General features: G+C 40.5%; 1 protein-coding gene across 1 annotated transcript; it reads right to left on the bottom strand.

Annotated features, from left to right (window-relative positions):
- Positions 1-4,487: 4,487 nt before the first annotated feature.
- KCNK16 (potassium two pore domain channel subfamily K member 16) lies at positions 4,488-11,633 on the bottom strand. Its single transcript, XM_031594197.2, has 5 exons — positions 11,421-11,633; positions 9,084-9,198; positions 8,423-8,589; positions 6,076-6,241; positions 4,488-4,943 (listed from the first exon to the last, which is right to left on the bottom strand). Exons 1-5 carry the CDS (start codon positions 11,631-11,633, stop codon positions 4,720-4,722), a joined length of 885 nt encoding a protein of 294 aa, XP_031450057.1. The 3' UTR covers positions 4,488-4,719.
- Between the last annotated feature and the right edge of the window lie 619 nt (positions 11,634-12,252).

The following is a 12,252-nucleotide window of genomic DNA, read 5'->3' as shown; positions in this document are numbered from 1 at the left end:
AATCAGTTTGTATAAAGCACACTACTACGTAGAACATATCTGATTAATATTTACAGTCAAATAAAGTAAAACAAATTACAGGTGAGGCTCAGGGTTTGCAGCTGTAGGACTGCATGAAAACCCAGGGCATCGGGCATGTGCTTGCTAGAAGGAATTTGGGGAGGAAGAGATTAAAATTCACAATATATCTTGGAAGAATGACATAACATTTTAACAAAATGTCTGGTTAATTTTCATGAGTATTCTCAGCAATGTCACTTTGCAATTAGTAAATGTATTGTGCATGGGTTGCTCCAAAAGTAATGCCTCCTATTTTTTTGTGTTGGCCCACAACATCAGAGACAGAAGTTGGTAATACGGCAGAAAAAGTTGAACCTTCCCACCAATATCCACAACATAATATGCTGTTGCTGTGTGACAGATGGCAGCAGAGGCTCAGTCTGACACAAAGGCATCTGACATGGAAGTATGTATGAAGCAAAGGTGCGTCTGAATTCCTCAGTGTGGAAAAAATGGCACCCATTGGCATCTTCTGATACTTGATGAACATTTCTGGAGACCAAACAGAGGATGTGAGCGTAGTGAGGCAGTGGGTGGTGCATTTCAGCGGTGGTCACCTCTACTGGCACAGAAGCTTATGATTGCACATGCAGGTTTTTGTTCATTGCTGGTGAAAATGCATAGCTATTGGTGGTGACTATGTTGAAAAATAGCGTTTTGTAACTGAGAATTTGCTCTATCAACTAGTTTCCATGGAAATAAATAGCAGGCATTACTTTTGGAGTGACCTGCATACATCTGGAAGGGATACACATGTGTTAGCCTTCTATTTTACGTAGAGACTGGCACAAATATCTGCAGACGATGATTTGGTGCTGTCTGGAAGGTTCCAACGCATTGGTGGATGAGGAAGGGCTTACTGATTTGGGTTAAAGGATACGTGTACGCCTGAAAGGAGGTTTGATTCTTGCCCTGCTCTGTTTGTGATAGTCGCTTAGTACAGTGTGCTGCTCCTCAACTTCATCAATGGGATATGGGCACTGCTTCTGCCACAGGCTTCAAGGCTGAGCAAATAGGCTTCAGAAGAAGACTTCATGCAGTCGAGCTGAGCATCTCTTGCTGGTTGTGCAAGCTCCATTCTGTGCAGGGTTGCACCACGGGTAAAGTGAGTTGTTAAAGGAGCAAGAGTCTTGTTGAGCACTCCTCTGGCTCTTGGTAAGCCCTTACAACCACATAGTTCTTCCACAGATTATCTCTCTTAGCTGTTCAGATGACGCTTGTTGACCATCTTTTTGTTAGCGGATGGGTATTAAAGCACTTGATCCTCCATGCACAAAAACTGGGCTAAAGCTTCCAGCAGTATGTATCTCAAAGAAGCATGATTATGGATGTGCATGACCATTAGGATTTCAGGATCTTGAAAAAATTGACAGCATGCAAGAATTTTCTGTCACTTGCATAATGCAGTAACTTCTCTCTCCCTCTTTTTTTCCCCCAGTGTGGCCATATGCTATTTTTTCTTTTCTCTGGTGGGTTTTTGGTTTTATTTTTTCATTTATTGAGTCTTCTGGCAGGCAGCTTGTGAACTACTGTAGCTACTGTCAGCCTTGCTAAAAGCAGTAGAAGCAAAAATTTCAGAAGATAGTCTCATCATGCTGCTGCTTTGCAAAACCAGTATGAAGTATAGGAGCAATTTGGGGGGTGAGGTAAAATGAGCTCAAACTCTGAGCTGTTGGAAGTCAGGTAAGAAAGGTTTTAACAAACTCTTTGCCAGTAAGTAGTCCACACATGCTTTGTTTCTCTGATAAACCTCATTATCATTTTTTATGGCATGCAACATGTTATAAAACAGTTTATATCATCACCTTTAGACTACCACATGTTTTATGGCTGGCTGTGATTAGATAAAGCAAGGTGGCATGGAAAAAGGAGAGGTGAAAGAAACTGACCGGATATGAAGGTCAGCAGAATTTAACTTTGTCTTTCACACAAGTGGGCCAGAAGTATCTTATGACACAAGAGAGGTATAGGGTATAATGATGGTGATGATGCTATCAAGTGCCTACACAAACATTACTAAGAAGAGAGAATATCAAGAAAGTGTGTTTCTCAGGAGATTTGTGAAGATACAAAAAGCTAGACAGGACAAAACTGTCTGCTACCAGGCTACAAAGAAAACTGTTGCACAAATTTGTGGGAACTGTTGAGGAAGATCAATGCAGAGACAGAGATAAAATCTGTGAAGTAAGAAGTAGTAAGATGTGAAGGAAATCTCAGATGGATAAACATTTGAGAGCTCAGTTTTCAAATCAAATGAATAAGCTATAGATGGCATTCTAACATGCTGGCATTTCAGATTTGACAGCCAAGCTGCACTGAGCAGGAGTCAGTAATTAGCACTGCAGAAAGAAAGCAAACAAGCACCGAACCAGATGCAAGAGCCTGCTGGACTCTACTCAGAAGTGAAAGTCTAGGACAACAAGTATGCGAGAAGAGATTTGTGAGGGACCTCGAGAGGCTAGAAAGGTGGACCCAGGTGAACCTGATGAGGTTCAAAATGGCGAAGTGCAGAGTTTTGCATTTGGGCTGGAGGAATCCCAGGCATCCCTACAGACTGGAAGGAGCGGTCCGTGAGAGCAGCCCAGTGGAGAAGGACCTGGGGGTCTTGATAGATGAAAAACTTAACATGAGCCAGCAGTGTGCCCTTGCGGCTTGGAAGGCAAATGCTATCCTGGGTTCCATCAAAAGAGGGGTGGCCAGCAGGAACAGGGAGGTGATTGTTCCCTTCTACTCTGCTCCTGTGAGACCCCATCTGGAGTACTGCATCCAAGTGTGGAGCCCCCAGTACAAGAAAGACAGGGAGCTGTTGGAGAGAGTCTAGAAGAGGGCCACAAAAATGATCAGGGGACTGGAGCACCTCCCCTATGAAGACAGGTTGAGGGAGCTGGGCTTGTTCAGCCTGGAGAAAAGAAGGCTGTGGGGTGACCTCATTGCAGCATTTCAATACCTAAAAGGAGCCTACAGAGGGGAGGGGAATCAACTCTTTGAAAGGGTAGATAACTGCAGGATGAGGGGAAATGGTTTTAAGTTGAGGGAGGGGAGATTTAGGTTGGACATCAGGGGGAAATTCTTTACAGAGAGAGTGGTGAGGTGATGGAACAGGCTGCCCAGAGAGGTTGTGGATGCCCCGTCCCTGGAGGTGTTCCAGGCCAGATTGTATGGGGCCTGTGGCAGTCTGGTCTAGCATTAAATGTGGAGGTTGGTGTCCCTGCGTGTGGCAGGGGGGTTGGAGATTCATGATCCTTGAGGTCCCTTCCAGCCCTGGCCATTCTGTGATTCTGTGATTCTGTGATCTATGGACAATTCCCTGAAATGAAATACCAAAGTATCTGCTGAAATGTTGACATCTGATGTTACTGTAGTCTGCCAGTCAAAGGCTACCTTGGGGCTAGTTTGCATGCCCAGTCATATTTCAGTCACACTTTACATTACAGTTCCACTTAATATGAGTTTTAAGTGGATTTGCTGGTGGTTCATAAGGCACACTTATTGAACAAATGAACAAATAGCAGCATGTAAATTATTATGAGCATATCCACAGAAGGTGTTAGTGATGATTACAAACAATCAAGTATGATGCTCAGAGTGAACACATAATTGCTTAATCAAGTTTCCACAGCTTACTTAGTATGAAGCATAACTACAGTTTCATATCCCAGTGGCAAGCCTGCTATGAGCTGCCTGGGCAAACTTCTGTGGCTTTTTTGTCTCTTTGGAAATGGCTGCTGTTACTTTTGGCTTATGATAACTGATAAAACCAATTTGTCTATTCCACTGCCAATGCCACACGAGTGACTGAGGATCAGATTTAACACAAGAGCCTATCAGCCTTCTTTAGAGGTAAATGGACAGCATCAGTCCTATACTGTGCATGCTAGTCTTCACTGAACTAGCCCAAGGAAATGTCAGGCTGTAATAATAGTGATCTGACTGGAAATAAGGAATTTTGCTTGCACTGAGATTTAGTTTAACATGTTGTTTTCAGGTGCCTGTGAAATGAACTGTGGTAAGGACCATCTCTGGCCTGTCATTTAACTCTAAATGGAAGTGTAACAGTTTAGCTGGTGCTGGATAGACACAAAAGTTCTATACAATTTAAGAGAGAAGCATGTTAGCTCAGGCATGAAAGAAATGTTATCATTTTACATGAAAACCTCTAGTTTTAGATGATATCAAACAAATCTTAACTGAATGGATGCCATTAAATAGGTGGTCATTGCCATTGTTATCTCTGGGGTTACCTTTGTTTTCTAATTGGAAATGAAAGAGGACTTCTGAACCTGACTTTATCCACCAGTGATTCTTAGTGACATCACTTCTCATGGGAGTTGGGAGGCACTCACTCACCTTGGATTTTTTGAATATGAATGACCGTAAGAACAGGATTCCAATACAAAAAGGGAAAGGATAGTAATTGATTACTTTGAGATAAGTTGTCTTTGTTGAGTGAGAAATACAAAATGAATCTTAGAAAGTTGCTTTACCATGTATGCTTACTTCTCTGGAGGTCTTAATTGGCTGATGCCTCGACAGTGTGTGTAAAAGTTTCTTCCTCCAGAAACTGTCTGCAACATGTAGTTTTATCCTTCATCCACAGAGCTTCCTTAGTGGGAGATGTAGATGAAAGGTGCTCACTCAAGACTGCTCTGTGTACTTTGCTCAGGTAGGTATGTGGATCCTGGGCTGCTCAGGTTCATCTTCCAGTTTGGCTGGGGATCCTTCTGACAAGCTTAAGTCAGGCTTGTGCCACTTGAGCTGAAGGAATTTTTCCATCAAATCAGCTCCCACGTTGAAGACCAAGGCCAGCCAGGCCAAGCCAAAAACAATCCAAATTGCAGTTAGACTTCTGTAGAGTGGGATGTAGTGCTTGTTGGGGTTTGCGCCTGAAAAATCCAGGAAACCTCACTGGTTAATCTTGACTGCTTTGGTCTGATAGACAACACACACAGTCATAACCTTCCCTTCCCCACACAAATGTATAAGCTTAACAAGTTTGTGTAATTTAGGGGCATTATTATTATTTTTCCTCTTGTTCCGAATCTCAGGTTTAGCTTTGAAAAGTTGGCATAAAATCTCTGGAGCTAAGGCTATATAATAAAAAGAGAAAAATCTAAAGTTAATCAGGACAGAACAAAGCTGAGTGTTTCCAACTGCTGACAAAGAAAAATCCATGCTAGAAATCTACTGCTGAATCCACATTAGCCAAATTTTACTCAAGCAACCCACACGAGTTCTCATCTGACTTTAAAATATTTCGTTTTCTACCACAGTGATATACTCATTACCTTTTGTATTGTGACATACTTCATTAGCCAGCATTCAAAATCATTTGGAGTATACTTTTTGAAAAATGTAGCCATTTTAAGTGCTTATGGAAATCTTAACCCCTAGTTTGGTATTTACACAAAATGGCTAATCGGTGCAGCTGATATGGATGCAGGACAGCACCACAGCCATCCATTTAGTGCATAGAAAGATACCTCATATGTTTCTATTGTTAAGTTTCAGCCTAGATCTTTGAAGACTACATACTCTCACAAGGGTTCATTTATTTCCACGGGGGGTTGTTTGTAATATTCTTCCCACTGTCAGCACTGAGAGTTTCATATTTTACAGGTTTTTGTATTGGGAATGGTAGGCACTTGCTGAAACAAATAACTGTTAGGAGAGGATGTCATGTTTCAAAGACTTCAGAGATTTCACTCATATTCCACCTGTCACCCATGGATCACAATCATACCAGTTTGGTCACTGTTGAATGAGTATTCAGTGTCATACATCAAATGAAATGGTGACTTTCAGCTTAGCTGCTTAAGAGAAAAAATGCCCATGACACGTATTACCTCATTATTATCAGCACTCTCTCTCTCTCATACCATATTTATAGGACAATAGTTATCTCTGCTCTCTGTACTTAGGCTTTCACTAGAATACCTAATATCAACAAAGTTCCTCCCACTAGGTGAGAATGTGGGCAAAAAGATAAAATTTAACCATGTGTATCCTCATTATTACCTACTACATAGTCCCCAAATCCAATGGTGCTCAGGGTGATGAAGGTGAAGTAAAAGCCTTCTCCATAGCTCCAACCTTCTACATAACTGAAAACCAGTGGTGGGAATACTAGAAAAAGCAAGGTCCCTGCAGTAAGGAAGACAGCCACGGCCAGTCTCTGAAACACCTGAAAGATAGAGGGAAGATATCAGCTAAACAGCAGTGACTATCTGTCTAGTGGACATTACTGGGTTTGTTTTGCTCTTAAAGCACAAACCTACTGCTGCTCAGAGCTGTGTCCAAAAAGAGAAGGATAAACCAATGCTTCTGTGAACTACAGGCTGACCTTGCTGTTTATCCTTCACATAGATATTGTACCCAATCATGAATTTAAAAAGTGTATATCTCAAAAATGGGAAAAAAAGAAAGATGTTTTAAAGCTTTTTGCAATGACTTTTGAAGTGTGCTCGAGTCATATTTTCAAAATTACTATAGGAACCTTTCGAGTGAAATGTTCACTTTACTTTTTCAATTTAAATGGAGATGCTCTTGTAATCACTTGGATCCAGTCTTTCAGGAATAGCACCAAGCTCATGATACAAAGATTGGCAAGAACAAATTAGGATTCTCTTTGCTGTGACTGCTTCCAAAGATTTATAAAGTGGCTTGCAAGAGCTTAGCCAAAAATATGTTTGGATGAAATTTGAATGAAGTCAGTTTGCCGGCTTTTATTTTAAACTTAGAAGCATTCATAGCAGGGCTGTTTTCTGTCAGCACAGAGTAGATATGTGTCTCTCATTACAAACGTCTGTCTTTTGGGAGATGTTAAGGCCTGCTAAGTTACAACATATGTGGCTGTACTGGATAGACACACGGAATGGTCTGCGGATGGGTCATGGACAGGGGAATGGCTCAGTGGTTTTGTCTAAGGAGTGAGGACCAGGAACTCGTGGGTTACCAGGGAACACAGTCGTGGCTCTGGTGAACTTTTGACTAGTGCTGCACAGTCTGATGGAAACTCATGGCAATCGTTTACCTTGATTCGCAAAGCATTTTGAGAATTACTTACCAGCATGTTGTAGTTGATTTCTGCTCTCATTTAGCTTATTCCAGAAGTGTAATTGCACTCAATTAGATAATGAAGATTGCATAAAGCTTTGAAATTCACAATGTTGCATACTGTCCTGGCTTTTAAGAATTCTCTAGTAGCAACATACAAGGTAGAGGAGAGTAAGTCAGGAAGGAAGAATTGATTTTAACTGATTTCCGAAAGCACAACTAAATTGTGTTTATAAGGAGGTGAAATGGTTTCCTGGTAGCAGCTCTTCATAATGAAGAAGCAGATAAAGCTCCAAAGCTTCATCTGATCATAGGAGTTCTGTCAAAAATTGAGTGATAACTCAAGTTTTGAAAAAGAAAAAAATCACATCCCTAAATTGCAGTAAAAATCTCAGGAAAGATCCAGATATACTAGTATTCCACTTGTGGTGGAAGAGTTGCATGTATCTGAGGAACAGGCATAGATAAGGCAGTTAAGAAACGTTTTGCTTGTATAAATCAACTGCATTTGATGGTACCTATATATCAGAAAATCTTTCCCTGTGTATGTAAAGAATGCAGTAATTCAGTGGCTTATACAAATGAGAAAGAGGAAAAAAAGATACATGAGACAAATCTGAAATGTTTCAAAATATCTAACATACCTAATCTCCCTTTTCAGTATCTAAAGGGGTCAATGCGTTGAACCTTTTACTCAGAAATGTTCACTAACTTTGTTACAGATGACCTTCACATATTTCATATTATCAGTGTTTCCCGTATTCCAATACATCTGGACTAATTCAGTGACTCACTAACAAACTGTAACTACAGAGAAGGATGGCTTATTTACATTAAAAAAAAAAAAAGGAAGGAAGTACTAAATTACTGGCACAATCAGGGAAAGTAATTCAAGCCAGATTAGCAGGCCAATAAAAGTAAGTTGTCTTTGCACAATGTAGACCTAGATTCTGGGTCAGATACTAGCATAGGCTAGATAATAAGAACTTAATTCAGCAATGTGTGTATATGAATACGCTCTGCTAAAGTCAGCAGAACTTAAAGACCCTTCCCAAAATTGAGGCTATGCTTGCTTAACAGTTTTGCTGAATCAGCATTTAAAAATGCAAATCTGGAGTCCCTCAGGAAAAAGCAAATTACTATAAAGCTATCATAGATAAATATAGCATATCAATTTTCTGATATAGAGGGCAATGTTTACATCAAAAAGATGTAAACACACTCAAGGAAATCCAAACTAGCAGCTGCACTACCTCCCTGAGAAAATAGTTTCTATTAGTGGCAAAGAAATGATAGATTCATGCTGTACCTGGTCATGGCCTGGCTTTTGCACCCATCTTTCCAGAGTAATCAAATGAGCGTTGAGGCCTTTCCCCAACTGGTTAAGGAAGGCCAAGTTGAGTGGCACTCCAAATAAGGCATAAAACACACAGAAGACCTGTCCTGCCACTGTGCTGGGGGACCGGTTACCATAGCCTGGAACAGAAGAAAAAAGAGCTACAAGAAAAGGTTTCATAGTTGGTCTGCGGGCCATCATTTCTTGGGCTTGGAAGTTCTTTCATTAAGCTCCAAGGACCCATCGGCCTATGATTTTGTACGGTGAATTCTGCCTACAAATTGCTATAGCTTATGATAGAGCCATGCATTCAATACTGCTAAGAGAACATTTAATGTGGAAAACGCCACTCTGAACAAATACCATGATTTCCTATAAGTCTGATTTGGTAGTGAATGCAACTGAGTACTCCAAAGCGACCTCAGAATTTGCTGTGCATATACACAGTCATATCACATATACCAAAGATGATGAATACACAAGAATAGATATTGTCTGAAATATGTAAGAAAATATAGCTTGCAGTAGTCAAGATCATCTTGTAGGTGTATTCTGTACACTCATTTTATTTTTCTCAGGGATTTGAAGGACAACTGGGGGAAACCCCAATTCATAAGAAGAGAGAGTACCTCACCTATAGTAGTGACAACAGCTCCTGCAAAAAAGAAAGAATTGCTGAAGTCCCAGTTACTGGGATTTGTAGAGTTCCATTCTGGGTTGACCCCTTTTTCCCATGCTTCCATGAGGACCTGAGGCAGAAGAGGTCAAGGGAGCAAAGATGAGCCACACATTACACATCAACAGGAAAAATGTCAGAAAAAAATACAGCAGATAAGTAGATATTACTTTCCATCTTGAGCAAGCAGAGTAGTAAATAGTGCAGATAACAGGGCAGAGCTTAAGTAAAATGACCTGAGAGAGGTCTTATGCTGATATGGCAAAACTCTGAAATAGAGCTGGCCAAGAACTTGAACTCTTATCAACAGGGAACTGGCCACTGAAGTAGAATCAGTTCCATACTACTCGAAGGCTAAGGGGAGAGGAATGAAGGGAGTCCTTAGGGTCATCAAACTTGGAATATAAAGTGAAGTTATGCCTTAAAAAAATACATATAGCTCCTTTCCTTCCCTGGTGTAGTCATCTTATTCCAAATTTAAACTTGGGCATGTGTAAATGTGTGCTTGTACCAGTGGTGAAGGGCATGAGGAGCATGCTTCTTTTATCTTTTCCATGTAAATACTAGTGAAGATGAATTACTCTTTCTGGCTATGAGTTCCCAGTAATTTTTAATCAATATCAAGATTCTTGTGGTCTGGAGATTAGCTGTTCCAGATAGCTCTTAACAGATGATCAAACTGCTATGTGCAAAAGAGATCTAGCTTCTGGTTGTGTATCAGACATCTTATTAGCTGCCTTAATGATTAATGTGTTCCTGTGTTCTCCCTGAGGATTTCTCTGATTGAAACAGGTTGTCATCTGCACAGGGGCTGGAATTTCAAGAACCTCTTTTTTTCTTAGATGTCACTTTTAAAGTCCACATCACAAACTCCATAACTTTGCCAAATGTCTCACCGCAGCATGAATACTCACTTTTTAGGCTGGAACCTGTCTTGATGGATAGGTCTCCTTAACCATACAGTTAAAATGTAGAGTGAAAGGTTTGCTCCCCTGCATTAGTTAGAGATATAATCTGGAAGGAATTCAATTCCATACTATTAGTAAGAGCTGGACAACTTTCCTAAGAGGGATTATAAATGATAGTGAGAGGGCACCTCCACTTTTAACCGGAAGGTTAAGTGCTGAATACATTAAGGCTTGGTGCACTGTGTATGATAATTTGGTGCCCTCAGCTGGTTTTGTCTGGAACAGCTGACAAGTGAAATGTATCTGATTCAGCTGAGATGCAGCAAAATGCGGTAGTCTGAGTGGCCTGGCAGGGCTAAGGAAAGCTCCACTGGAGGAAAGAGAATCTGGACGTCTGTGAATTCTCCTTAAGGTTTCTACAGTAGCAGAGATTTAACTAAGCCTTTTAATTCTATAAAGTATCCAAGTGTGGTTTAGAGTGAGATTCAGAGTCTTCCTCTTTACTGTCATTACCAGAGAGGGAAGGGAAGGACAGATAACATGAACAACTGATGTAGCTGGAAAGAAACAGGCATGTTTTCAGGCATATAAGTTCTTGAAAACTCTAGTCCTTTTTTGGAAAAAGCCAAATATTCCATAAGAAATATATCAGAGTATTAGTCATCAGATCATTGCCCTTGTAGACAGAGTTCGGATGCCTTCTGATCCCTTTTTGATTGGAAGTTCACCGTTTCCTCAAATCCATTTATTCTTCATGAAGAAAGTGATAATTCAAGGATTTTTTGCCCAATTCTTATAATACTAGAATAAGAGAATTTGTCCATAATAATGCCAAGTAAAGGCTTACAATTCATCTCCATCCTGTTTTGAGGAATAGATTAAAATGTAATTGAAGATGCTATTAATTGACAACCTATACTGAATAAGAGCTAAGAGCTCTTTCGCACTTACTGTGAATGACAAATCACACAGCTTCTGGTGTGTGATTCATGGGCAATAGACAATCTCAAGTAGAAAGAAAGGGCAGAATTTGCACAGGTTTGGGTAGAAGCACCGTAGAGGGACAACCTACTTTTTGTGAGCTTTTTCTACCCATGCAATATTCCCATGCAATAATTAATGAGGGGGCTACAAACGATGAAGCTGAAATTATTGTAAGGTAACATGAAGTTTCATCAGAAGTTTTTCATTTTTTGGGTGTTCATGAATATGCTAAAATAAAGTGATACATGAAAGGGCTTAAGAAAGCATTGCCTTTCTGCTGGACAGTTAGTCCTCTAATATTGTGGACAGAAGAACAACTTATGACATGCTTGGCCGAAATAGTATCATCGCTTCTAACAAAGATAATGCTTGAGCCAAAATGATGGAAGCCTGTTCCTCTTACCTGTATGAACTGCTCCAGGGCTTGCCTGTCCAAGCAAGTGTAGTTCTGCAGGAACTTGAGCTTCTCCAGGTGGAACTGGTCCCGAGAGTGGGTTTCTGCCTGCTTCTCCAGCAACTGGAACACCATAGCACCCAGGAGGAGGTAAAAGAGATACCCTAGCACCAGCAGTGGAGTCCAGCTGATCTGCCAGTTGGGCACTGTGAGGAAGGGCATGCTGCTGCTGCCAGTCCCTGCTCAGTACTTACTAGTTTATGCTCACAGGATATGTACTACCCTGGCCACCCAGAAATCATTCAGCAATGCTCCCAGCTACTGTGCTGGAGATCTTTTTAACAGAAAATATGGGTAGCATGCCCATAAAAATGAGACTAACAGGCAATTTTTACCCTTCCTCATCTTTTCTCTATCCAGAATAGAGAATATTTATGACTTAATAAGTATGTGAATCATAGTATCTTCCTCTAATGAAAATAATTTTATCCAGAGATCTCAGTCAAACAAATGAATCTGGACACAACCCCTCTATATCAGATACTGTCTTCCAGGCTGGGAAGCTGAAATAAAATTGGCTTAATGACTTACCCATTAAATGAGATGAATGTAGAGCTATGAAAAGACTCTGAGAGTATTGACAAATAAAGCCTTACTCTAAACGCTAGACTTCTGTACAAGAAAACACTATAAACTCTCTGGTTACAACAGAATCTCCAGAACTAAGAAGACTATGAAGCTGAATAAATGAAACATTCAATTGCAGTTATCTGTACCACACAAACATTGCTGGTAGCAGTGAAAGTAGGGTGATGAAGTTCATAAACATCCTGAATTCAGC

This window comes from Phasianus colchicus, chromosome 2, assembly GCF_987193195.1.
Source record: "Phasianus colchicus chromosome 2, bPhaCol1.hap1.1, whole genome shotgun sequence".
Lineage (NCBI taxonomy): Eukaryota > Metazoa > Chordata > Aves > Galliformes > Phasianidae > Phasianus > Phasianus colchicus.
The sequence above is the reverse complement of the archived record's forward strand: the minus strand, read 5'-3'. Positions and strand labels throughout refer to the sequence as shown.

Bases quoted from the DNA above. Each gene is read 5' to 3' on its own strand.
- KCNK16 (XM_031594197.2), bottom strand. From the start codon at position 11,633: ATGCCCTTCCTCACAGTGCCCAACTGGCAGATCAGCTGGACTCCACTG. The intron at 8,590-9,083 runs GTGAGGTACTCT...CTTCTGTTCCAG, and splicing joins AGCTGTTGTCACTACTATAG to GCTATGGTAACCGGTCCCCC. The intron at 4,944-6,075 runs GTAATAATGAGG...TGGATTTTTCAG, and splicing joins ATTTGGGGACTATGTAGTAG to GCGCAAACCCCAACAAGCAC.